This window comes from Cololabis saira, chromosome 8 (genome assembly GCF_033807715.1).
Source record: "Cololabis saira isolate AMF1-May2022 chromosome 8, fColSai1.1, whole genome shotgun sequence".
Classification (NCBI taxonomy): Eukaryota; Metazoa; Chordata; class Actinopteri; order Beloniformes; family Belonidae; genus Cololabis; species Cololabis saira.
The window spans coordinates 47,089,645-47,117,437 of NC_084594.1; the positions used below are offsets into that span (position 1 = coordinate 47,089,645).

General features: G+C 39.5%; 1 protein-coding gene across 7 annotated transcripts; it reads left to right on the forward strand.

Annotated features, from left to right (window-relative positions):
• The first annotated feature begins 113 nt into the window (after nt 1–113).
• On the forward strand, nt 114–27,547 carry bin2b (bridging integrator 2b). 7 transcript variants are annotated; one of them, XM_061728156.1, is made up of 13 exons: nt 114–267; nt 3,509–3,589; nt 7,337–7,391; nt 8,325–8,419; nt 14,965–15,060; nt 16,149–16,256; nt 17,492–17,577; nt 17,646–17,721; nt 17,846–17,928; nt 20,051–20,523; nt 22,042–22,403; nt 24,108–24,200; nt 27,029–27,547. In XM_061728156.1, exons 1-13 carry the CDS (start codon nt 172–174, stop codon nt 27,140–27,142), a joined length of 1,818 nt encoding a protein of 605 aa, XP_061584140.1. In that variant the 5' UTR covers nt 114–171; the 3' UTR covers nt 27,143–27,547. The 7 variants fall into 7 exon arrangements, with proteins under 7 accessions (XP_061584140.1, XP_061584142.1, XP_061584144.1 ...); XM_061728158.1 differs by having other exon boundaries at nt 20,051–20,433; nt 21,985–22,403; XM_061728160.1 differs by having other exon boundaries at nt 20,051–20,433; nt 21,988–22,403.
• The last annotated feature ends 246 nt before the right edge of the window (nt 27,548–27,793 follow it).

Sequence of the window (27,793 nt, forward strand, 5' to 3'; positions counted from 1 at the left end):
CAGGCGGAGTGATGACGACAAGGAGGGAGAAGTGGTTCTTTCCTGCCGGGTAGGTTCTCCTCCTCCTCGGTCTTGCTGCTGTTGCTCCACCTACCCCCGTCTTGCTGTTGCAGTTCCAGCTCGGCGGCCGCGGCAGCAGCAAGGCAGCAGCACACGCACCGACGAGCCACCATGGCGGAGAACAAGAACCTGGGCCCGAACCTCCAGGCTGGAGCGGGATTCCTGGCCAAACGCGTGCAGAAGTCTTTCAGTCGAGCTCAGGAGAAGGTGAGTTACGCCTGATTTATGGTTCCGCGTTAAGTCGACGGCGTAGCTTACGCCGTAGGGTGCGCGTCGCCGCGTAACGTACGCCGTAGGCTCTGCGTTGGTGTAACGCGGAACCATAAATCAGCCTTTAGGTTTTAAACTGGTGAGAATCCAACATTTTTTCTTTTTACAATTACTCAAATTCCGTTTCTCTGGAAGCACAGATAACATCTAACTTCTACTGTTTCTGGCCTGCCTTTCAAGCACGATGCAGCATGATAATTACTTTTAATTTCAATATTTCCCCCCAAAGAGAATTAGAAACCCATGTTTACTTGTATCTCTTGTAAGGCATTGCTACTTCTACCTTCCCATAAAACACAACAGTGTTTGATAGGTCTTGTTTAGAGGCTTAAAGTAATGCAAGCCCCCAGCGGGAGCTCCAAATGAGAGTGTAAAACAGCTGATTTCCCAGCCTAAGCACCTCTGTGCTCTGGTCCAGTGTGAGAGCCTGCTGTTTGGAGCCCTCTGCTCTGCAGGGACTGGCCCTGCTACCTGTTTTAAAACGTTAGTCTGTAGTAGAGTGTTGTTCACAACTGTTCAGATGTGTGCGGACGTACAAAAGCTGCCACTTCCTGACTGCACTTCCTCTTGCTCGCTGTCTTTCTCTCTGTTTGTGGTTTGACTCACTTGATCTCACTGTTTCACCTCCTGGAACACAAATTACATACATTTCCAATGTAGTGGGTGAAGAGTTTAGACACCAAAATTACTTTTATGCAATGTGCCCTTGTAGCTTTTCCACTGCTGCACACTGTAAATGGCTACCATTATGTCTAATTTATTTGCGTATACAGGACTGTCTCAGAAAATTTGAATATTGTGATTTTCTGTAATGCAATTTAAAAAAACAAAAAACAAAAATGTCATCCATTCTGGATTCATTACAAATCAACTGAAATATTGCAAGCCTTTTATTATTTTAATATTGCTGATCATGGCTTACAGCTTAAGAAAACTCAAATATCCTATCTCAAAAAATTTGAGTATTCTTAATCTTAAGCTGTAAGCCATAATCAGCAATATTAAAATAATACAAGTCTTGCAATATTTCAGTTGATTTGTAATGAATCCAGAATGTATGACATTTTTGTTTTTTTAATTGCATTACAGAAAATAAAGAACTTTATCATAATATTCTAATTTTCTGAGACAGTCCTGTATGTCTAATGTATTTGCGTATAAGCACCAGTTTGTTGTGATGGAGCACTTGTCTGATAAAATCATCTGACTTTAAAAAAAAAAAACCCAACATTTTCACCTTTAACCCACTGCTGATTTACCCTTAATATGTGATGGGGTATGAACGGACTTAAAGGAAGGAAAGGCAAGGCAAGTTTATTTGTAAAGCACAATTCAACACAAGGTAATTCAAAGTGCTTTACATCAACATTAAAAGCGGCAAAACACAATTAAACAGTAAATAACAAATAAAATAAAATAAAATGATTTTATTTGGGAGCATCTGCCTTTATTTGTAAACGCATAATGATGTGCACTGTCCCTCCTCACCAAATAAATAAATTGAAATAATTGAGCATTCAAACAAAAGAAAATAATTTCCGTGTAATTTCAAACGAATGAAATCAAAGTATTACATTTTTGCCAAAAGATCCCACTGAAGGAGCTTGAAATACATAAAATATGAAATGGGCTATTTAGCACTAAACTTCAAGAAAGGATTATGAGGAACCTTTTTGTTTGGTCTTTTTTATTATTATTATTATTATTGTTGTAAATTAAACCCACACCGTCTGTATTTCATACCGTTACACATTCGTGGCATAATCAGGCGTTACCACCGGAGCTTTTTCAACAATACAGGACTGTCTCAGAAAATTAGAATATTGTGATAGTTATTTATTTTCTGTAATGCAATTACAAAACCAATTAAAGCTGCAAGCAGCGATAAACGGGCCCTCGCACTCACGGCCACCGTCCCCATAAGCATATCAGAAATGACACCACCCACGACTCTCTATGTCAAACCATCCAAAAGTTATGGCAGAAAATATGGACAACCAATCAGAAGAAGGGGCGGGGCTAATTTTCACCAATTATGGTCAAGGACTCTATACCGACTCCGATGACACCACCCACGACTCTTTATGTCAAACCATTCAAAAGTTATGGCAGATAAAAGTATTCTAGGGGGCGCTGTTGAGCCGTTAGGCCACGCCCATTAATGTAAACTATGAAATATCAAAATTATCGCCAGGCCTGGCTTGCATGTAAAATGTGGTGACTTTTGGGGAACTATCAAATATGGACCAATCAGATGAAGGGTGGGCGCGCGTTTTGGCGTTTAGCGTCGCCACGGTAACACTTTTGAAAGAGAAAAGTAATGCGTGTTGTCGCAGGATGGAGACACACATTTTGATGTATAACACACCTACGTTACGGTTCGGGCTGAATTAATTGTCGAAGGAATGGCATATATTGCTCCAAAATGACACGATTAATTCAAAATGGCCGACTTCCTGTTGGGTTTCGGCCATGGCGCCAAGAGACTTTTCTTTAAGTTGTGATATGATACAGGTGTGTAGCGATTTTCGTGCATGTACGTCAAACCGTATTGTGGGGCTTGAGGCACAAAGTTTTCTAGGGGGCGCTGTTGAGCCGTTAGGTCACGCCCATTAATGCAAACCATTAAATATCAAATTTTTCGCCAGGCCTGACTTGGTGAAAAATTTGGTGACTTTTGGGCACGTTTAGGGGGAAAAAAGGCCCTCATTTTGTCAGAAGGAAAATAAAGAAAGAAAGAAAGAGAATAATTCCTACAGATAAAAAAGGGCCTGTAAGTGCTCGGCCCCTAAAAATGTCACACATTCTGCATTCATTACAAATCAACTGAAATATTGCAAGCCTTTTATTATTTTAATATTGCTGATTATGGTTTACAGTTTAAGATTCCCAGAATATTCAAATTTTTTGACATAGGATATTTGAGTTTTCTTAAACTGTAAGCCATGATCAGCAATATTAAAATAATAAAAGGCTTGAAATATTTCAGTTGATTTGTAATGAATCCAGAATGGATGACATTTTTGTTTTTTTTAATTGCATTACAGAAAATCACAATATTCTAATTTTCTGAGACAGTCCTGTATATGAACAGGTTTACTGTGAAATCTGTGGAGTTGCTGTTTATTACTCAAAGAAAGTGAAACTTGAATGATGTTTGGTGTGTTTGTTCTTGTAGGTCCTGCAGAAACTGGGTAAAACCATGGAGACCAAGGATGAGCAGTTTGAGGTCTGTCTCCAGAACCTGAACAAGCAGCAGGTATGAAGCTGTCCTGCTCCTGAACTCTGGTTAAACCGTCTCTGTCCGTCGTCTCACACCCCCTCCACACAACTCCCCGGGTAATTAGGATTTGTTGAGACTGAGAAAACTGCGTTTATTTTTCCGACGTTCCAAAGACGTACCAACCCCCCGAGTTCAGGCTTGGCCTTGACGTCCAGGAGGAGAATCAACATCCAGCTCCGTCTGTTCCTGCCCTGCACAAACGCTGTTATGTCTTCAGCTTTAACCAGCACAATCATGTTTATTTCTGAATTGAGGAGTTAATTATCTCAGAATTCAGAGAAAAGTTTTAATGAAAAAAAAAAAAAAAAAAAAAATCTGCTCTGTTTTTCTGAATTAACCAGCTACCTCCCAACATGCAAAAAGCTGTCATTCACTTGAGAGCTGGATTTCATGGAACATGAACATGCTCCTGTCCAGTTTTATTTTGCTTTTGGTCTGAAACATTAGGAGATACTCTTGTGTTGTTAGTTTGTCGACTTTGCGCAGGCACCTCAGGACTGTGCGGTTGTTCAGACTGAAAGCCCATTCTGATCTGCTGGACATTGCAACTTTTCTCCAGGTTGTAAACAGAGCAGATTTTTAAAATTTTTTTCATTAAAAACTTTCTCGGAATTCTGAGATAATGATCTCGTTAATTCAGAAAAACAGAGCAGATTTTTTTTTCTCAAGTGAATGCAATAAGACAGGGAATTTGACTCGGTTATTTTCGCTCACTGTACAGTAAATATACAAATGACAGCTCTGGGGGATGAAGTTACCCTGGATTGTAAAAATGAGGCAAAAGTCTTTTTCCGATTTAAGAAACAACCCATCACAAGTGTCTTGCACAGACCACAATGCCCTGGTGGAGACATGAAAACAGCAGGAGGTCCCCCTTATGATCCAGGTCCAGGTTTCTACCCCCTTATGATCCAGGTCCTGGTCCAGGTTTCTACCCCCTTATGATCCAGGTCCTGGTCCAGGTTTCTCCTTATGATCCAGGTCCTGGTCCAGGTTTCTCCTTATGATCCAGGTCCTGGTCCAGGTTTCTTCCTCCTAAAGGGGAGTTTTTACCTGCCATTGTTTATGTAATAATTGCTCGAGGGTCATGATCCTAGAGACAACTTCTGTTGTAATAGACGCTGTGTAAATAAAACTGAATTGAATGATCTCTAGAAAAATAAGCAACAGAAAAAACACTTTTCATTATCTTTGCTTAGACAATGGCAGGTAACATGAACGCCTTCAACTCAAATACTCTTGTTACACCAAACTGTATTCCCCTGATTGGCTGCTGTTTTGTGCACAACAGAGATGCACAGTATTCAGAGTCAGGTTAGTTTAAAAGGAAGGATGCCAAGTGTGTGTACAGTACAAAGTGTGTGATTTGGATGCCGCTACATAATGAGCCATCATATTTTGTTGGTTAGTTCCATTTCCAGCGCAGTCACGATGGGTCTACGCCTAAAGCAACTCATCTCCCCAGACCCAGGCTCCCACACCTCTGATGCTTTAAAGCCACTTTACAAAATAACAAGTCCAAAGTCAGTGAGTAAAAGGCAACCCTGTCAGCGACGTAGCTGACTCCATCCCCAAAACCTTCTGCTGTGAACAGAGCTGTAAAGGTCTGGTTGAAAAGGATGTTTGTCTATTAAGCGTGTAGCAGCCTATAATGTAATAATTTCCTGAAAATGTAATACAATTTGCACTTAACTCAATCAAAAATGTAATAAAAGCCAATAATGTAATAACTTCACCAATTATGTAATAAAATATCCTGACTATTATTATTATTACATTTTACCTTATTACATTATTGGGAATTTATTACATGGTTCTCAAAGTCTGCAATTTAACCCAATAGTCATTCTGGTGTTTCAAATCCAGCGTATAAAACATTCTTAGATACTTAAAACACAAAATGTAGAACTCTGGACTGAAAATGAACATATATATCACATTATTTGTCAAATATTACATTATCAGTTTTGGAAAAAAAAAAAGACCCACCTAAAAATGTAATAAATTCCCAATAATGTAATAAGATATTACATTATTGGTAAAAATGTTATTACAATATCAGTCAGGATATTTTATTACATTATTGGTGAAGTTATTACATTATTGGATTTTATTACATTTTCAATTGAGTTAAGTGCAAATGTTATTACATTTTCAGGAAATGATTACATTATAGGGTGAAATGATTACATTATAGGGTGCTACACAGCTGAAGTGCTTCAGATGTTCCATTAAAACATCAAGAAAATGTCTTGATTTTTATTTTTGAAGGGGCATACAGTCTTTTTTTTTTAAGGGGCTATTCACTCATGGACAAATAACTTGTCTAAGTTTAGTCCTCTAAAAGACGCACAGCTCTTTCTCCGGTAACCGGAAGAAACACGTCTCCTCCCTCGCACTGACGCGTTTGCTTCTCCTGCCTTACTCAGGGTTAGGGTTGGGTTATTTGAAACGTTAGAAATATGCTGCATAAAAACAATTGCTGAACCATCTTCATGGTTCTTAAGTCATTGGTTACTGTTGCAGTGAACTGTTATTGATCCCGTCTCCTGATGAGACTGTTTGAGCTTCCAGCTGCTGCACACGTTAGTGGAGCAGGAAGGAAGTGGCACGCTCACGTTACGCTCACGTTACGCCCACAGAGAGCAGCATAGTTTAGAAAATCATTTATTCTGAAAGAATAAATAAAAAAAATGAAATGATCGTCAGTGGCTTTTACTGGTCCCGGTGTTATATAAAACAGTATTATATAAAAATCTCTATTTCAAAATACGCTAATGGCAATACATTCACTAAATATTTCCATTTAAAATCAATAGGCTAATAGAATCACAATAAACATAAAATAGGTGGTTATGAATAAACGTAGGCTATTCAAAATGATCAATTCTATATAAGGGTAATGAAAGTTAATATTTTTATTTTCTACCATTCTTATTATCTATATAAAACAATTGCAGGACTGTCTCAGAAAATTAGAATATTGTGATAAAGTTCTTTATTTTCTGTAATGCAATTTAAAAAAATTTAAATCTCATACATTCTGGATAAATTACAAATCAACTGAAATATTACAAGCCTTTAATTATTTTAATATTGCTGATTATGGCTTACAGTTTAAGATTAAGATTCCCAGAATATTCAAATTTTTTGAGATAGTATATTTGAGTTTTCTTAAACTGTAAGCCATGATCAGCAATATTAAAATAATAAAAGGCTTGCAATATTTCAGTTGATTTGTAATGAATCCAGAATGTATGACATTTTTGTTTTTGTAATTGCATTACAGAAAATAAAGAACTTTATCACAATATTCAAATTTTCTGAGACAATCCCGTATAAGAGTTAGATATAAAATGACATTTAAGTGAGCAGGCAGATATTTATTTATATATAGCCTATATATATATATATATATATATATATATATATATAAATATCTTATATGCCACGCTGAGAAGACTCCCTGCTTCACTTTGCCGTTTCCAATACCACTTTAAATGTTGTGATTATTTGATTGAAAGTTGTCGTGGTCCCGTTGTAAGATATTGATCCTGCATAAACAGGAAGTGTTAGACGGGAACCAAAAGCTGTCTAGCTTCTTGATTTTCAGATTGTGTAAGAAAGGATTGCTCAACAGTGCCAGTGATCACCATGCCGATACGGCTGGCTCTTACTTGCATTCATGTGTCCTGTTTTTGTTTTTCTGTTTTCTGCATGCAGACTGACGGAAACAGGTTGTGTAAAGATGTCAAAGCCTACTATTCAGCAGTAAAAAGTGAGTGAGTTTAACACCCGCATACCACGTATCCAGGCAGTGTTTACCATCACTGCTCTTTTGCTCAGGAAAGCTAATTTTGGATTTATTTTATTTTTGTACATGTAAAAATAAAAAAGAAACACTTCATGAGAAGTTTAAGAAAACAAAACAACAAAACAAAGAATTTCATCCTTTAAAACTTGCCATCTTAATTTACATGTGCCAAAAAAAGGAGTAGGAAGAAGTGTAAACTTATTTAGTCCTACCCCCATTCACTGATCATTTAACCTGTATTTATAAATATTCACACACTGTAATCATACTGCTAAATAACAGTAGTATCATATACTGTAATTATACTCACACACATACTTATACATGCATACATACACACATAGTTGAATATTTCTATATATTTGTACCACATGCCCATATAAATATTTATATAAATATAGTTATTTACACTATACTGTATCTGCTCTATATCTATGTATATATCTACTTGCACACACACACACATACACATATATATATATATATATATATATATATACCCATACATATAATGAAAATAAGGGAAGTGAATTCCTTCTATTCTTGGATTCTCTGTTGCAGTTCTGTGTTTGTCATGTTGTACCAGAAACCAGCAGCGCTGCATCATGGTTCCTGTACGAGCTGGTTTTCTCGTCAGCCGGTGCTTCCGGCCCGGCGGCTCCGGGCGGGGAACCGGGCGGTGGCCCGACCTTTTGGGTTTGGGTGTAGCAACAGCAGCAACAATGTCTGAAACAATCCCCCCCCGGAGCTGCACCCTCTGCAGCTGCACAATCAGCTGCACAATCAGCTGCACAATCAGCTGCACAATCAGCTGCACAATCAGCTGATCCTTATGGACTCAGGATTGTATTCTAAGAGGTCCCTATTATGTCCGTCTTTTCTCATTTCTTTCCACAGCCGTGCACGAGACGTCCAAGAGACTTTCCCAGACCCTGCGAGACGTCTATGAGTCGGACTGGAGCGGCGTGGAGGACCTGGGGGTCATCACAGAGGTACGTTAGGACGGGCAGCGTGGGGCTGCTGCTCTGCTACACTGTGTCTTACTTTTGCATCATCTTGACATTCTCCAGAGCCCCCCCGACCAATAACATGCAGATTCATCAAACATCTCTTTGCACCCAGGGATGCTGTTTCTCTCAAAGTACTAGTAGAGTATTGTTGAACCAGAATCAGGTTTATTGGCCAGGTCAGGTCAAACAAGACAGGAAATTTGACTCGGTTATTTTTGCTCACTGTACAGTAAATAGACAAATGGCAGCTCTTATTAACATATATATATATTTATTTATCTTTTTTTTGTGATCAACATTTTTTATTTTCATAAACAGCCAATACAGACGACGACAATAACAACAACATCACAGCTCGTTAACAGTGAGGCCAGAGACAAAAATACGAAATAAAAGATAAAACAGGATAACAATGTGGATTACAAATCAATAATCATGTGAGTAATCAGTAATAAGATAAAGGACATGTTCTCGAAGGAAAAAAAAAACAGTAGTTGACATATATACAATTTTTATATATATATATATATATATATATATATATATATATATATATATATATATATATATATATATATATATATATATATAAAGTGAACGGTGCAGCAGTATGAGGTAGAATTGGTTATTAAGAGGTGCATTGTTACAGCATATGATTGTGGTTATTATTATTGTGCAGTGATTGATTACTCTGAGACTCTATGAGTGGTGAGAGTTCATCAGAGCAACAGTTTGGGGGAAGAAACTGTCTCTGAGTCTGGAGGTTTTGGTTACAGAGCTCTGTAGCGCCGTCCAGAGGGGAGGAGTCCTGGTCCTGGGTGTGAGGGGTCTGGTCCTGATACAGGTCCTGGACCGGTACCTGGGGGGGGGGGGTTGGTCCTGGTACAGGTCCTGTTCCTGGTACAGGTCCTGGTACAGGTCCTGTTCCTGGTACAGGTCCTGGTACAGGTCCTGTTCCTGGTACAGGTCCTGGTACAGGTCCTGTTCCTGGTACAGGTCCTGGTACAGGTCCTGTTCCTGGTACAGGTCCTGGTACAGGTCCTGTTCCTGGTACAGGTCCTGGTACAGGGGGGGTGGGGGGCTTCTGCGTCTATATTGTCCGAACACACCAGTTTTTCTTGTCCTGGACACTTGAGCAAGTGGAGCTGTGACCGGACTGATGACCTTTAGCCTACTCTAACATTAATAGACACTATGGTGTAAATCCAACATTTATTCTGTTTCTGCATTAGAAACAAGTAATTGGGAATGATTTTTGTCATATTGTACTACTGTCAGCTGTTCATCATCAGGCGTTGATGTCAGTTCAGATCTATCAATAATGCCCAGCCTGGTGCAGGAAACGCTGGTGATGGTTAATGGCTGTCCTGAACAGTATAGCTCTCTTCTGGTTTGGCTTTTTGTTTTGTCTCACGTGTTTTAGATCGTTGAACAAATTTTGGTACCGGACAAAGATGACCTGAGTAAATACAAGATGCAGTTAAACGGTTTGATTTAAGGGAGAAAGCGATCCAGAACGACCTTGGCCTACCTGGAACAGTAACACATCCTTAAACTGGGAAGTGGTTGTCACCTCTGGTGGTGTTGGAGATAACTAGAAATGAGTCTCTTTTAGGGGTGTAATAATATATCGTGCCACGAAATTTCGTGATACAAAAACGTCCCGATACGTGTCGTGGAGGTGACAAACTGTATCGCGATATTGAGTTATTAATATTAATCTATTGTGTTGACTAGTAACGACCGCGCCTCGACCCGCGGACCAAAATCTTCCTCCGCTCAGAAGAAACTAGTACCGTTTTGGTCCCGATCACGGGACTCTTGCAGGGTTTAGAGCTCTGAACTTTTACTGATGTAAGGCTGGTGTAGAGTTAAGCCTTACCTTATTAAATTAAACCTTTTTGGGGTGGTGAGTAGGATAAACACGGGGACAACTTCTGCTGAGTTCCAGTGTACTTTAATGTCCCTCAACAGTGTAGGATTTTAGAACATCAACACAGCACCTAGTGCCGTACTGTGGCGTATCACTCCGCCCAATCTAAAACAGACTAATCACTACAGATAAACTGACTAGTGTCATTATAGTCCCTGATTTACATCACAATATAAAGAATATATTTATAAAATAATGAACCCTGAATTACCAAAATAACCTTCTTTTTTTTTTTTTTTTTTTTTTTATAATATTTTTATCCCGGTTTTTTTCCCATTTTTACCACCCCGTGCTCCTACCTACTGACAGTCCTGTGCATTGCCATCCTCTACCAACCCCGGGAGGGCCCTGCACTGAGCTCAGGTCTCCTCCTTAACCTGAGGAGTGAGCAGGCCGCATCTTTTCACCAGACAGGGTGGGGCTTCTCCGGCCGAACGTAGCGCGTGGAAGGATCACGTTATTCCGGCCGGATCCTCCCCACCCCATCTGGCGCCCCGGTTGGCCAGAGGGGGCATGTATAGCCCAGGACTGTGTGCATGTTTTTGTGAGGGTAGCTCACATTAGCTACCCAGGGGAACACGGGGAGAACATACAGACTCCACACAGAAAGATCCTTTCGCCAACCCCACCCATGGTGTGGGCGCTGAAGTCATGGGGGAACTAACACGCACTTCAGCACCCACAGCGTCCCCCGGCGGGAATCGAACCCAGGACCTTCTTGCTGTGAGACGGCTGCACTACCAGCTGCGCCACCGTGCCCCCAATAACCTTCTTAATAATAATAAATCTCTTACACTTATAAGGTGAGCATGAATCAATCTTTTTATGATGTAAAATTGTATGTATGTATTTACTTTATTTATTTATTTAATTTAAGTTGTTACATTTCTGGAAAAAAAAAAAAAAGTCAAGTTATACATGAGAGAAACTATACAGTTTGTGGCTAAATATTTGTACTTGTATGAAACTGCAGATGCATAATGCAAACCTGACATTTACTTTTAGTTCAGTTTGTGGAAAATGGTTGGCCTGGCTTTCTCTTTAAAACTTAAACAGTTATAAAGCATTACAAACTGTAACAATAGGGCAAACACACAGTATTGTTTTGTATTTTGTGTCTTTCAAATAAGACATTTTTCCAGTCATATGTTCCTCATTCAAGGTTGTTAAAAAAATACTGCTATAATATCGTATCGTTATCGTGACCTCAATATCGTGTATCGTGAGATTAGTGTATCGTTACACCCTTAGTCTCTTTTCATCGCTGGAGGAATTTTGGCCCACCCTTTTTTTTTTGGGCGGGTTTTTCCAGCGTGAAGATGCTGTTCCAGGTCAGGCAGATTCAAGTCCAGAGTTTGACTTGGCTTCTGCAAAACCTTTCTTTTGAGCCAATCAGGGGTGTCATGCGTGGCCGTTGTGTTTTGGATCACGGACATGCTGCGTAACCCAAACCTGCTGGAGGTTAAAGGTCCCAGACTGAGATCCAGACACTGTCCAGCAGGATTTCCTGGTGAAGAGTTCCCACCCTGGTCCTGAAGCTGGTAGACCCCAGACCATCACACTACCACCACCATGTTGGACTGGATCATCCTTTTTCTGAAATTGTGTTAGTTTTTCTCCAGACATAACGGGATGCAAGCCTGCAGAAAATTCCACTTTGAGGAAGAAATACTTTTTGGTTGGAATTTCCTTTCACTTTTACAATCAGTTTCTTTTTTTTTCTTTTTAATTACATTCAGCATTAGACATTCACATCCGATACATCATGTACAGGACTGTTTCAGAAAATTAGAATATTGTGATAAAGTTCTTTATTTTCTGTAATGCATTTAAAAAAAAAAAAAAAAAAGTCATACATTCTGGATTCATTACAAATCAACTGAAATATTGCAAGCCTTTTATTATTTTAATATTGCTGATTATGGTTTACAGTTTACAATTTTTTTTGAGATAGGATATTTGAGTTTTCTTAAGCTGTAAGCCATGATCAGCAATATTAAAATAATAAAAGGTTTGCAATATTTCAGTTGATTTGTAATGAATCCAGAATGTATGACATTTTTGCATTACAGAAAATAAAGGACTTTATCACAATATTCTATTTTTTTGAGACAGTCCTGTACATCTTACATCTGTTGTCTGTCCTAAATGTCAGAATAATGTTTTTAGTTTTACGTCCAAACAACAAAAAGAAAGACAAACCACCAAAAACTACTATGTACAAGTAGGGAGTGATCTTTTCAACATAACAATCATTGACTTGAGAAAATAAAATCAGGCCTATGGGGCGTGAAGTAGTTGACCCAGTTTTCCCAGTATGAGGTGAATTTCTCCAATTTATAATTAGTAAATGCCGTTATCTCCATTTTATAAATGTCCATTGTAATTTCTATCCATACCTTTACTGTTGGGCTCTCCTGTGACAACCATTTGCTTGTAATAGTCTCTTTACAGGCCACTAGCAGGATATTCATTAAATGTTTATCCAAATAAGTTCACATTTTCATTTTATCCAAATAAGTTTCACATACATTTTCATTTTAGAGTTTAAAAACTATTTTGTATAGCAGGCATTAATACTTGGACCAATCAACCCTCCCTGGGAGGTTTTTAGTGGGTTGCAGGTCAGTCTTCTCTAGATGCAGCTGTTGTAGTTTAAAGTGGATGAGCAGAAGTGAAAGCTGAAAGTGTTTGGGAACAAAGGCCCAGTCCCAATCCCCCCCCCCCTACCAATTCCTCTTTGCATCTAGGGGGAGTGCACATATCGAGGGCTAGGGAGTATCAATCTGGCCCTACGGAGCGAGGGATTTCAGATGCTGACCGAGGGCTAGAGAAATTTCCCAGAATGCTTGACTTCGTCATTTGCAGACTGAATCAAACGAAAAAACATGACGGACATTGCTTATTTTTTTAAATCAATATTTTGAGTTAGTTTCTGCATAACAATATCTTTTGATTACATTTCTAGCGAGAAATATATATTTTACTTTCATAATATTCACTCAGTGAATGTACATAATCACAAACCTCGCCAGAATAAAGGCTGATTAATGGTTCCGCGTTACACCAACGCAGAGCCTACAGCGTAGGTTACACGGTGACGCGCGTCCTACGCCGTAGGCTCTGCGTTGATTTAACGTGGAACCATAAATCAGCTCCCGAGCCGGCGGCTCTTCTCCGAAAACGTACGATCAAATTTCTTAACAGGCGTTATTTGGATAAACTGAGCCCAGGTTGGGGATCTTAACGGTTACTTTTACGCCTGAAAAATATTAAAACTTAATAAAGTGGCATATTAACAGCTCTACAGCTGAAATTAAAACAGCTTTTAGCTCTGGGCTTCCTGATATGGTGTGACGTATGTGCAAACGTAACTACGCAGTCGCTAACGTACCCGAACGTAAACCACGCGTAGCACGCAAAATTTAGGGGTGGTGCTGAAAAGTAGGTGTATTGGGACTGGGCCATGGTTTGTTCTTCTGGGCCACCACATATCTGTCCCTGATTGGCCGAGCCTGATCACATGGCAATCACCAGAAGATAATCCCCAGACCAAACTGAGGGAGGGGCTCGTCAGTGTGGTGATGGAGCACGACGCCTTTATTCTCTTTAGCAGCTGTTCTGCAGCTGAAATAGATAAAAATCACATTATCGTTCCCGCTGTGTTTAAACCATGGATGTAAACACTGTGGTTCAGTCAGCTGCGCCCCCTGCAGGTTTGGAGGAACTTCCGGTTGTAGTGACCGGTTATGAAGAGTTTTTCTTTTGAAGATGGTTTCTTGTTTTATATCGTTTTGTGCTTTGCATCGTTTCTCTATTTGCAGCACGTTTGATGATGCTGCATTTGTCTTTGTTTTTTCATTTGCACCACGTTCCTCTTTTTGTACCTCGTTTTGAGTTTGTGAATTTGAATCGTACTTGAAGCCGTTTTACTTAAAGGAGCATGAGGCAGGATTGAGGCAGGATTTATGAAAAAAATTCGTATACGTTTTAAGTTTTCTAGTAATGTCAGATGAAGCGTTCCAAACCCAAAACCGTTGCCTTGAACAGGCTGTGTGCTGCAAAATGTGCTGCAATTCGGGGGCCGAATTTCCCGCGCTGGGCTGTGGATGTGACGTCACATGACGCTGCATGCACGTTCTCCCCGTTCTCCCGTGCCGGCTCCGCTGTTGGCTGCAGTACCCCCAACGGCCGTCGTGGTGAAGGGTGGCGCTAGAGTCTCATTTCTTAAAAGGAGCCTCATGCTCCTTTTAACTGAGACGCATTAGGCCGTTGCAGTGCGTTTGGCCCTTGTCAGCGTATGAATGTGTCCAGAAGCGCTTCAGCAGAAAATATAAAAACTGTAAACCAACGCTTAGCCATTAACTTATGAGAATCATGTGTGGCCTATAAACACTGCTGTAGTATCAGATACTTGTCTTGTTCGTCCATAATGCTGAATAATAAAATATATCATTGCTTTAGTTGATTCATTGTGGATCAAGGCTCTGCTTAAAAGCTGTATCATGAGTCCATCTTTTCAAATCTAATTCTGCATATCATATGATGAAGATGGCTTTTCTATACGTCAAGCACATGTAACCCTGTGTTCCAGAGCGAGGACCTGCTGTGGAACGACTACGAAGAGAAAATAAATGACCAGCTGGTCCGCACGATGGAGAACTATACGAGCCAGTTTCCTGAAGTGAAGGTACTGCTGCTGAACGCTGCTGGAACGCTGCTGGAACGCTGTTGGAACGCTGCTGGAACGCTGCTGCAACGCTGCTGCAACGCTGCTGCAACGCTGCTGCAACGCTGCTGCTGCAACGCTGCTGCAACGCTGCTGCAACGCTGCTGCTGCAACGCTGCTGCAACGCTGCTGCAACGCTGCAGCACATGCAGGACGACTCCTGGAGACTACGGGAGAGGATCAGGGCCAGACAGGAGAAAAATAAAAATAATATTTTAGAGGAGGAAGATTTTTTTTTTTTCATTATACACTTCGAGAAAAACGTTGAAATGTCGAGATTAATGTTGAAATATAATTTTGTGAATAAAGTCGAAATTTCGAGAATAAAGTTGTAATACATTTCGACTTTTTTGTCAAGATTGTACTTCAACATTAATCTCGACATTTCAACTTTTTCTCGACATTTCAACTTTTTTCTCGAAGTGCATAATGAAAAAAAAAAATCTTCCTCCTCTAAAATATTATTTTTATTTTTCTCCTGCCTGGCCCTAATTACGGAAGTCGAAATGTCGAGATGAATTAAGTACAATTTCGAGAAAAAAGCCGAAATGTTGAGAAAAAAAGTCAACATTTTGTGAATAAAGAAGAACAAGGTTCAGAATACAAGAATTGGCTTTACGATATTGATTTGAAATACATCACACATATGCAGTTGCATAACTTCAGAAACGTCCCCTTAACGTTCCACTCCAAGGATGTTAGTTAGTTAGTTAGTTAGCTACGGCTGCTGCTGCAGAGCTGCCAGTCTCTAACTGGATTTGATGGAGAAGAGACATTTTCACTTTATTCACCAAATTGTATTTCAACTTTATTCTCAAAATTTTGACTTTATTCGTGAAAATTCCAACTTTATCCTTGAAATTGTCTTTCAACATTAATCTCAACATTTTGACTTTTTTCTCGAAGTGCACAATAAAAAAAAAATCTTCCCCTCAAATATTTTTTTCCTGCTTGGCCCTGATACTCTTCCGTATAAAGACACTCAAAAACTTGTAGAATTTAGTTTTATTTCTCACCTTCTTTTTATTTCCCCACTCATCTGTTTTTAGGAACGAGTTGCAAAACGCGGACGGAAACTGGTGGACTACGATTCAACCCGCCACCACCTGGAAGCTCTGCAGAGCGCCAAGAAGAAGGACGACGCCAAAATAACCAAGGTTTATAAGTTATTGTTGGCTTTATCTCCAACAACAACAAATCACCATCAAATTTAAAAGCGTCAAAATATCAAAAAAGCAAAACAATTTTAACAGTCTCATCCAGAAATAAAGAACAACAGCAAAATAATGTGTTGGAGAGGGAACAGGAGGAGGCAGAACGCTGATTTAGTCATCTCCCTTCCTCACTATATCATATATGCCATAGAAAATATAATAATTAAAATAAAATAAGAAAAGAAATAAAAAACAAAACAAAAAGTAAATAAATACAACACAAACAATTAATAAACAAAGATTAAAGCATAATTAAATTAGTCTCCTACAATATCCTAAACTCTAAAATGTAATTTCCAGTCACTTCTTTGCTGATCCATGAATGCAGTTACATTTGTATCATATATGATGTATCACATATGCAGAGGTGGGTAGAGGAGCCAAAAACTACTCAAAAGTACTGTTACTTCAGAATAATATGACTCAAGTAGAAGTAAAACGTAGTCATCCAAATAATAACTTGAGTAAAAGTAAAAAAGTACTTGGTGAAAAAACTACCGGTACTCAAGTACTGAGTAACTGTTGAGTAACGTCTGATTTATTTTTTTAACACAACCATTCAAACAGACAAAAGTACAAAATAATCATCTTCAGGCAAATTAAATCAATAAAATAATAAAATTAATAAAATATAAAAAATAGCTTAAATTAAAATAATCTTAACGTAAATTCAAGTACTTTAATAAATAATAGAATAAAAAAATAAATGAAAAAAGCAGAGCTAGAACCATGAACTCATAGAAACTCTGTGTGTGTTTGAGTCTGTGTAAATGTGACAAAACATGCAAAAACTAACATTTTCCCCAAAGAATCACCCAGTGATGTCATGAGATTGACGCGTACGTGGATAAAAGGGATAAAAGAAAAGTAACAGCTCAACGTAGCCTAATGTAGCGGAGTAAGAGGAACAGTTTCTTCTTCACAAATCTACTCAAGTAAAAGTAAAAAGTATAGTGATTCAAAACTACTCCTAAAAGTACAACATTTCCCAAAACGTACTCAAGTAAATGTAACTCGTTACTACCCAGCTCTGCACATACGGAACAGAATAATAATAAAAGAAGTACATACAGAAGGTAAATTGAGTTCTTTAGTGGTCCTTATTTTTATATTTGTCAAGAATTGTGTGTGTGTGTGTGTTTGTTCTTTTTTCACATGCGTTTCCAAACCCTCTCCAGGCAGAAGAGGAGTTCACCAAAGCCCAGAATGTGTTTGAGGAGATAAACGTGGAGCTGCGGGAGGAGCTGCCTGTTCTCCATCAGAGGTATCAGAGTTTCTGCAGAGGAATGCCATGTTTATACATCTGAACACTGAAATGTTTCCTCTCTGCAGTCGGATAGGTTGTTACGTGACGGTGTTTCAGAACGTGTCAAACCTTAGAGACGTCTTCTATAAAGAAATGAGCGTGGTAAGATTGCCCTTTCATAGCGGCTCTGCAGAATATCTGGATGTGTAAAGTGTGAGGGGGAAATGAACTTTTACGTCATGACTTTTGAATCTAATTGATTGTGTGTGTGTTGCTTGTATTCCAGCTGAACCGTGAACTGTACAACGTGATGAAGAAACTGGAGACTCAGCACTCGGGAAAAGCTTTCATCATCAAGGGCTTGAATAGGTGAGGGCTGTAAACAATCGGTCAAGTTTAAGTTATTATGAATGTTTTTGTGTCCTTTAATCATAGGTTAGCACATCAGCGCCCCTTCCTTCTTTAACCTAAAAGTTTTACAAAAATGGGTCCACTGCTCCAAAAAATGGGTTGGTTAGTTCCAACATTTCCCCCGGGTGTTTAGCTGACATGCTCAGATAGGAAATACATCAGAGTGGTTCTACACACCTACAATTCACCAAATCCTTTTTAAATTAAGATTGTTCTTGAACCCAAGTTGGCTTCTGAGAGAAGAAATGGAGAAAGAGTCAGTCAGCTGTTTTGATCATTGGAGACCAGAATTAACTTGCTGGGGGAAAAGGAAGTGTTTTTTAAAATTGTATTTAAATTTGATAATCAAAATACAGGACTGTCTCAGAAAATTTGAATATTGTTATAAAGTTCTTTATTTTCTGTAATGCAATTTATAAAAAAAAAAAAAAAAAAAAAAAAAAAAGTCATCCATTCTGTATTCTTTACAAATCAACTGAAATATTGCAAGCCTTTTATTATTTGCTGATGCTGATCATGGTTTAAGATTAAGATTCCCAGGATATTCTCATTTTTTGAGATAGGATATTTGAGTTTTCTTAAACTGTAAGCCATGATCAGCAATATTAAAATAATAAAAGGCTTGCAATATTTCTATGGAAGCCCATAGGGGACTTTATTCAAATGCAAATGTAATTCAACAATAGCATTATAATCTTCTACATATACATGAGTTATTTGGGACAAAAATGAAATTAAAATGCAATAATTCAATTTGAATTTTCATTTTCACATACTTGTATGGGCATTCTATGACAATATTAAAATGAAAATGGAAAAGCTGTTTCACATTTAATTTTGAAAGATTTAACCTGATTTACAGAGGACAATATTCAAATGCAATAAGAGAAACAGCGCCCCCAGGCTAATGCATTTACATTTAAATGTCACCAAGCTCTTTTCTGGACAAAATTTAAATTAAAATGCAATTTTCTAACAACTTGCAAATTAAAATGAAAACGGCATTTCACATTTCATTTTCAAAGACTGAAACTGCTGCACAAAAGACAATTTTCAAATGCAATAAGAGAAACAGCGCCCCCAGGCTATTGCATTTACATTTAAATGTCACCAAGCTCTTTGTTGGACAAAATTAAAATTAAAATGCAATTTTCTAACAACTTGAATGTTCAAATGACAAGGGCATTTCACATTTCATTTACAAAGACTGGAACTGCTGAACAAAGGGCTATTTTCAAATGCAATAGGAGAAACAGCGCCCCCCAGTCTATTCCATTTTACATTTACATATTACAACGCACTTTTAGGGACAATATTCAATTTGAAAATGCAATCCGTAAATGCCTTTGCCCTGAGCTCGGACTCACAGGCTCACGCCAGGCTACAGTAGCAATACAGCCGTCACCCACTAGTCGGCGCGTAGCTCTCAGTCAGTACGTTTACATGCAGCAGTTCGTAATGATAAACATTTGTATGAAAATAAAAAAGTTGTACCCCAAATTCTGCTGTCACACACATGAGTCTAATAAATTATTAGGGTTAGGATTGTTTTTATGTGAGTAAGAAATTTACCTTTTACGTCTCATTTATTCATTCACACACGCACTAATATACTTGGGAAACAGTTAGGCACCAAATATAATATATTTTATTTTCTCAGATGGCAAAAATAAGAACTTTATTGATCATTGGTCATAGAATGCCCATACAAGTATGTGAAAATTTGAATTATTGCATTTTAATTTAATTTTTGTCCCAAATAACTCATGCATATGTGGAAAATTATAATGCTATTGTTGAATTACATTTGCATTTGAATAAAGTCCCCTATGGGCTTCCATATATTTCAGTTGATTTGTAATGAATCCAGAATGTATGACATTTTTGTTTTTTTAATTGCATTACAGAAAATAAAGAACTTTATCACTATATTCTAATTTTCTGAGACAGTCCTGTATATTCTTGGCTGCATGTGTATTTGGTGCTTCCACATCTATCAATTATAATTCAGTATTACTGGAAGCCAAGTGATTTCTTTTTATTTATTTTTTTATAAATAATGTTATACTTGCTTTCTAAGCAGCACATCAAGCAAGTCCAAGAAGAGGAAGTCCCTGGTTATCTCCAGCCCCATTCCTTGTAACACAGCCTTCCCAGCCGACCACGTGTCCATTCACGCCACTGAAAATGGCAAAGATGCTGCTCCGTCGTCCCCGGCCCAGCGGACTGAAAGCATCTCTGAAGAGAGCACCGCCGCTGCAGCAGCAGAAGAAGAAGAAGGCAGCAGCGTCCCATCCAATCGCACCAGCTCATCAGACTCCGATCTGGGATCCTGCGGCAGCAACACGCCCACAAGGCAGTCCATATGTGACGATAACAGTTACGAGGGTCCGAACGAGGCAGAAGCCGCGGCAGATCGGTGGGACGACTCGGCGGTGGGAGCTCCAGCGGCGGACGCTGCAGGTCAGGCAGCGAGTCAGGCAGCGAGTCAGGCAGCGAGTCAGGCAGCCGGCAGGGCCTCTGGTTCTGCACACGCTGACGCTTCTGCAGACGGTTTTTTTGTTTTATTAAGATTCCCATTAGCTTTTGCAAAGCAGCAGCTATTCTTCCTGGGGTCTTCGGTAACCCTTTCTTTTACAGTACAGTAATAACCAGGTAATACCATGGTAATTACACTGTAATTACCTAGTAGTACCTTGTATTTACAAGGTAATTACATGGTAACTACCGGGTAATTTACCCAGTAAGTACTAGGTAATTATTACGTATTTTCTTGTAATTCAATTCAATTCAATTTTATTTATATAGCGTCTAATACAACAGAGTTGTCTCTAGACGCTTTCCAGAGACCCATACCCAGAACATAAACCCCCGAGCAATTATTACATAAACAATGGCAGGTAAAAACTCCCCTAGTGGGAGAAAAACCTTAAGCCAAACAGTGGCAAGAAAAACTCCCCTTTAGGACGGAAGAAACCTGGACCAGGACCAGGCTCATAAGGGGGGACCCTCCTGCCGAGGGCCAGACTGGTGTACCATGTAATTATGTGTATTTACCATGTAATAACATGGTAAATACCTGGTTGTTTAAACTAAACATTACTAGGTAAATACAAAGACATTAAATGGGAACTATGAGGGAAATTACAGGTATTTACTAGGTTAATATTGGTAACTACCAGTCAATTTACCATGTAATTACTCTGAAATTACATGAATTATTTCTACGTAAGTACCAGGTAATTACTAAGTATTTTTCTGCAAACTACTAGGAAATTATAACCTATATTTGAGGTAGTTACCAGCTAATTACACTTCAATGACCATGTAGTTACCTTGTATTTACTATACATTTCATGGATAACTACCGGGTATTTACCCATTCATTATTGATTTATGTATTATCAATGGATTGGTGCATGTACCCCCGAGGGTGTAAATGACTCTATTGACCTTGTAATTAACCTGATAGTTACCATGTTTTACCTGGCAATTGGCAGGTACTTACCTTGTAGTTACTTGCCCAGTAATTCTATTTCCTAAGTATTTACCCAATAAGTACAGAAATATCAGGTAATTATTTCTGTACTTAATGAGGAAGTACCAGGTAATATTATGGAAACAACACACGCTTTCTTTTACAGTCCAGTTTCACTTTAATTACTGAGTAAAAGCCAGGTAAAAATGTCTGTACTTATTGGGTAAATACTTAGGAAATAGAATTACTGGGCAAGTAACTACAAGGTAAGTACCTGCCAATTACCAGGTAAAACATGGTAACTATCAGGTTAATTACAAGGTCAATAGAGTCATTTACACCCCTCGGGGATGTCTTTGTAATTACCTAGTAATGTTTACTTTAAACAACCAGGTATTTACCATGTAATTACATGGTAAATACACATAATTACATGGTACAAGAAAATGCGTAATAACTTAGCACATTTTTCTGTTGCGTTACATAATCAGGAAGTGAATTCCACTCCTTCATTGCTCTGTGTATCACTGTGCCAGCAGATGCTGATGGTTCTGCAGACGCTGATGGTTCTGCAGACGCTGATGGTTCTGCAGACGCTGATGGTTCTGCAGACGCTGATGGTTCTGCAGACGCTGATGGTTCTGCAGACGCTGATGGTTCTGCAGACGCTGATGGTTCTGCAGACGGTGAAGGCACGCAGAGTCTTGATGGGGGTTCTGCCGGCGACCTGCCATCAGAGGAAGCCACAGCCAAATGTGCCCCTCTCCCAGCCCCACGGCTGTCCTTCCACGCCACAGACGGCTGCTCCCTCCTCCCTGCAGAAGGTCAGGAGGAGGAGGAGGATGATGATGATGATGAGGAGCAGCAAAAAGAAGTAGAAGTGTCAGACATCCCAGAGAGATTGGAGCCAACAGACGAGGCAACTTCACATAATCCACCTGGCTTTCTATACAAGGTAACAAGCATCTTCTTATTATAGCAACAATAAACACATTGACTACGTTTACATGCAGTCAAAATTCAGGTTATTGCTAATATTCCGGTTACTGAAACATTGGGAATATTCCGTTTACATGGTAATTAATCATTCAGGATATCTGGATCAAACCAGCGACGCACGGAGAACGTGATGACGCAATTCCCGTCATTTCCACTTCTTCTTCCTGTATCCAAATTCAAAACAAATGCTGCTTCGGCAACTTTTCTCTCACCTTCTTGTAAATCTTCTATCCCGGTACTTTCTACCGTCTACAAATGCAGAAATGTTCATATCCTTCATTACATTTATGAAGTGATTAGTCTCCTCCTGGTCTTGGTTTCTCCGTGTTTATAAGAACTTCCTGGACTCAAAAGACCAGGATTCCTTGTGAACAGACCATGTGCAGAAAACAGATTCCTGTTCTGTTTGATGGGGATATTCCGTTTGGTGTTTACATGACCCAATATTCAGGTTTTAAAAGGAGTAACCCAGGGCTCATATTCGGGCTTTTAAAAACCTGAATATGAGCAGATTCTGGTTATTCAAAGGGGTTATTGGTGTTTACATGGCCGTGCAAAACCGGGTTATTGCAAATATTCTGGTTTTAAAAGGGTTATTGATGCTGGAAACACAGTCATTGTGGGAGAGTTTGGGTTGTTACTTACAATAAAAGTCCTAAGAGTAATCCATCCCTCTCCTTTGGCTACGATTCCACAAAATCCGTGATTCAGTTGATTCTGCTGCTCACTGGCTCCTCAGAAGCTTTAAGGTCCCGTCAGATCCTCTGAGCAGGTTTGAGCTGCGTGAACCCTCACTCTCGTGTTTCTGTGGATCCCACCGTTGGCCGGCCTGGAAACGCTGCTGCTTTTTATTTTTATTTTTTTGTATTTTGACATCACAGAATACTTTTACTTTTTTTTACATAATATATATGTTGTATCAGTAAAAATAACAAATACAGTATATATATATATATATATATATATATATATATATATATATATATATATATATATATATATATATATATATATATACAGGACTGTCTCAGAAAATTTGAATATTGTGATAAAGTTCTTTATTTTCTGTAATGCAATTTAAAAAAACAAAAATGTCATACATTCTGGATTCATTACAAATCAACTGAAATATTGCAAGCCTTTATTATTTTAATATTGCTGATTATGGCTTACAGTTTAAGATTCCCAGAATATTCTAATCTTTGGAGATAGGATATTTGAGTGTTCTTAATCAATCTGAGGGAATGTTTCCATCAGATATTTCTGGTCTGTGTAAATGTGCACCCTCTGTAAAAGCTGGCGTCATGTGTGCTGGTTTAAGTCCTGCTCCTCTTGTGTGCTGGTTTAAGTCCTGCTCCTCTTGTGTGCTGGTTTAAGTCCTGCTCCTCATGTGTGCTGGTTTAAGTCCTGCTCCTCTTGTGTGCTGGTTTAAGTCCTGCTCCTCTTGTGTGCTGGTTTAAGTCCTGCTCCTCTTGTGTGCTGGTTTAAGTCCTGCTCCTCTTGTGTGCTGGTTTAAGTCCTGCTCCTCTTGTGTGCTGGTTTAAGTCCTGCTCCTCTTGTGTGCTGGTTTAAGTCCTGCTCCTCTTGTGTGCTGGTTTAAGTCCTGCTCCTCTTGTGTGCTGGTTTAAGTCCTGCTCCTCTTGTGCCTGGCCTCCCCCAGGCGGTGGCGACAGAGAGCCAGCAGCCGTCTGCAGAGGGAGGACTGACGTTCCAGCAGGGAGACGTCGTCCTGGTGATCGCTGGAAATACACAGGTTTGTCTGTTTAGTTTACTGGTCCTTTCTGTGTGTGTGTGTGTGTGTGTGTGTGTGTGTGTGTGTGTGTGTGTGTGTGTGTGTGTGTGTGTGTGTGTGTGTGTGTGTGTGTGTGTGTGTGTGTGTGTGTGTGTGTGTGTGTGTGTGTGTGTGTGTGTGTGTGTGTGTGTGTGTGTGTGTGTGTGTGTGTGTGTGTGTGTGTGTGTGTGTGTGTGTGTGTGTGTGTGTCCTAAGGACCAAAAGGTGTAGACTGAAGCCTAAGCTTATGACACCTGCCCTTTTCACAAAAAATAAATGTTATCTTTTAAAAGTTAGTGCATTAAGGATTTGGAGAATGGAACAAAATACATAAATAAATCCATATGAGGAGTTGCCCGAGTATAAACAAGATAACTGTACACAAACTGAATCAAAAAAACATAGTGGACATTTCTTTTTTAGTGAATAAAATCTATATTTTGAGTTAGTTTCTGCATAAAAATGAGTTTTGATTACATTTCTAGCGAGAAATATATATTTTACTTTCATAATATTCACTCAGTGAATGTACATAATCCCTTTTTTGCCCGTTGTTCACAAAGATCGCGTTGGAATAAAGGCTGTTAGGTTACGCCGTAGGCTACGTAAGCTACGCCGTAGGCTACGTAAGCTACGCCGTAGGCTACGTAAGCTACGCCGTAGGCTACGTAAGCTACGCCGTAGGCTACGTAAGCTACATTGCCGTAGGCTCTGCGTCGATTTGACTCGCCGACCAAGGGCAAACATCATTTGCAGACTCGTCTCAGATTGTGACCGAGGGAGCAAGCATTTTTTTGTGAGAAATAGAGAGAAATAATCCTGTGACTCGTCAGATTTGTTTTGGATGTTTCTGATATAATAGTTTTCAGAAACCACTAAGCTGTTATCTGGGTAATTTACACACTTTCAGATAAAGCTGAAGTGAAGATAGCGGAGCTGATTTATGGTTCCGCGTTAAATCGACACAGAGCCTACGGCGTAGGTTACGCGGCGGCGTGCACCGTACGCCGTACCCTACGCCGTAGGCTCTGCGTCGATTTAACGCAGACCCATAAATCAGCTCCCGAGCCGGCAGACAGGCAGAAATCCCGAAATTTTCGGAGCAAATTTCTTAACAGGAGTTATTTGGATAAACTGAGCCCAGGTTGGGGATCTTAACGGTTACTTTTACGTCTGAAAAAATATTAAAACTTAATAAAGTGGCATATTAACAGCGCTACAGCTGAAATTAAAACAGCTTTTGGCTCTCAGCTTCCTGATCAGGGTAGGGATGAAAACGAGGGAGAGTAGGAGAATTGGGACAGGCACCTGGGCCAAGTGCCCTAAAAAAGAAGGGGGAGGATTTTAGGGCACTTGAAATCACTCATTTTACACGCTTAAATCTCGTCCAGTCTTGTTCTGGGGCATTGAGCCCCTGTGTCATTTATAAACAATAGCATTTTATTTATTTTTTTAGTTCATTTTATTATAAATATTTTTCAAATCTGGCCTGAGTTGAGACTGAGGCCCCGTTTCCACGTAGCAAAAACGGTGGTGTTTTCATGCGTTTTGGCCGTTCGTTTACACGAAAACGAAGCTCAAAGTCACCAAAAACCATCATTTCTGAAAACTCCGGCCAAAGTGGAAATTTGCATAAACTCCGTCTTCACGTTTGCTTGTAAACGGAGGGAAACGGACATTTAGGCTTCAGAACGTCACATTATGAGACAGAAACGTCACCAGCGTCATGAGTGACACCTGTGGTTACAATTAGTTTGTAACCGTCAATATTTTCTTATATTTTACCTGTTTTATATTCTAAAGTCCCACTTAAAAGTAACTCCACTTCTCTGTCACTCCAAACCAAAGACTCTCGTTCGTCTTGGAAGTAACTGGAAGTTACTCGTGTCATTTGTTGTTTTTTTCCAGGATTCTGATTGGCTAGCATGACTTTATCTTCTCGTTACACTGCCCCCTGTAGGTTTGGCTGCTCATAGCACCGTAACAGCTATTTATGCAGGTTCCAGGAAATGATGGTATTTTTCCAAACGTAGAGGGGGAAATATCCGTTTCGGTAAATACCGTATTTTCCGCACTATAAGGCGCACCTAAAAGCCTTCAATCTTTTCAAAAGCTGACCATGCGCCTTATAATCAGGTGCGCCTTATATGTGGATCAATATTGAATCTTATATATGGATCAGTATTGAGCCGCAACAGGTCTCGCAACTACGGTAAGCAGCCGCCAGGCCGGACTGACCATAGGGAGAACCGGGGAAGGTGGCTCAGTTGGTAGAGCGTTCGCCCATGAACCTGAAGGTCAGTGGTTTGAACCCTAGTTCCGCCTGTGTCCACCAAAGTGTCCTTGGGCAAGACACTGAATCCCCCGGTTGCTCCCGGTTGTCAGGCCAGCGCCGTTGTCTATGGCAGCTCCGCCGACGACCGGTGTGTGAATGTGTGCGTGTGTGGGTGAATGTTTGCAGTGTAAAGCGCTTTGGGGCTGTAGGAGTACAGCTGGAAAGCGCTATATAAGTGTAAGCCATTTACCATTTACCATTTATTCTATACGTTTACTATAGTATTCTACTATAGAAGTATTCTATACTACACGTATCATACATACATAATGGATGATAACGTAACCCCAGCCTCTACTGTAGCGCCTTTTATAATGTGGAAAATCCGGTACTACTATGTGTAAACGTGGCCTGAGAGCTCGTCACTGACGTGGATTTTCAAGCGTCCCCTCGTCAGCCGGCTTGTGTCTTTCTGCAGTTACTCTCAATTGATCTCCAGTTGTTTGTGTGTTTACTGTTTCCTGTTTGTTTTCAGCTGGACGGCCGGGTCCGAGGGATCAGGGAGGAGAGCTGGAACCAGCACCGGGATCTAGAGAACCACTCTGGGATGTTCCTGGAGAACCTGGTCCAGCGTGTCCAGCCGGAGTGAGACGACGGTCCTCCTCACTGATCACTCATCACCTGATCCCATATGTCTGTATTTGTTTGGGCTGCAGGCGTCGTACCAACAGACGAGCCCGTCCCACGTGGATCTTCTATGACGTCACAGCTTGTGGAACAAAAGCAGAATGAGCTGCAGAACATGCAAGCGTTGGAAAATATTACAGTATTTGCTCTTTGTAGTTTGTCATTTATTTTTTATTTTTCAACAAGTCACTGTGAAACAAATGATTTTAAAAGCTGCTCTATGTAAAAGCTGTTTTTACACATTTTTTTTCTTTTGTTTTAAAAAAAAAAATGCCATTTTCTCCGATCAATGTATTTTTAAGAAGCAATGGTGGTTTGAATTTTCTAAATAAAATAAATTGCTGAGAGCTTTCAGACTAACGGTGTTATCTTGATTCTTGAAAATACTGCCCAGTTCTCATTTTGACGTTTGGCCCTATAACACAAGTACTTTACCTTAATTTAACTTTTCCTTGAATTATTCAAACCCGAGTCTACCCTGATGAACAGAGAACCGTTTAGTTTATTGGTCCTTTCATTTTCCAGAACACAAATAACCCAAAGTACAGGTGTAAATCACTGTTTATAACTCTGATGGATCCTTTTTGTAAGATAAAAATCAGGTCTGTGATTG

What these genes read in the sequence shown, in the direction of transcription:
- bin2b (XM_061728156.1), top strand. Translation starts at nt 172, where the DNA reads ATGGCGGAGAACAAGAACCTGGGCCCGAACCTCCAGGCTGGAGCGGGA. An exon ending in TCAGTCGAGCTCAGGAGAAG is followed by an intron (nt 268 to 3,508) that starts GTGAGTTACGCC and finishes TTGTTCTTGTAG; the next exon opens with GTCCTGCAGAAACTGGGTAA. An exon ending in GCCAGTTTCCTGAAGTGAAG is followed by an intron (nt 15,061 to 16,148) that starts GTACTGCTGCTG and finishes ATCTGTTTTTAG; the next exon opens with GAACGAGTTGCAAAACGCGG.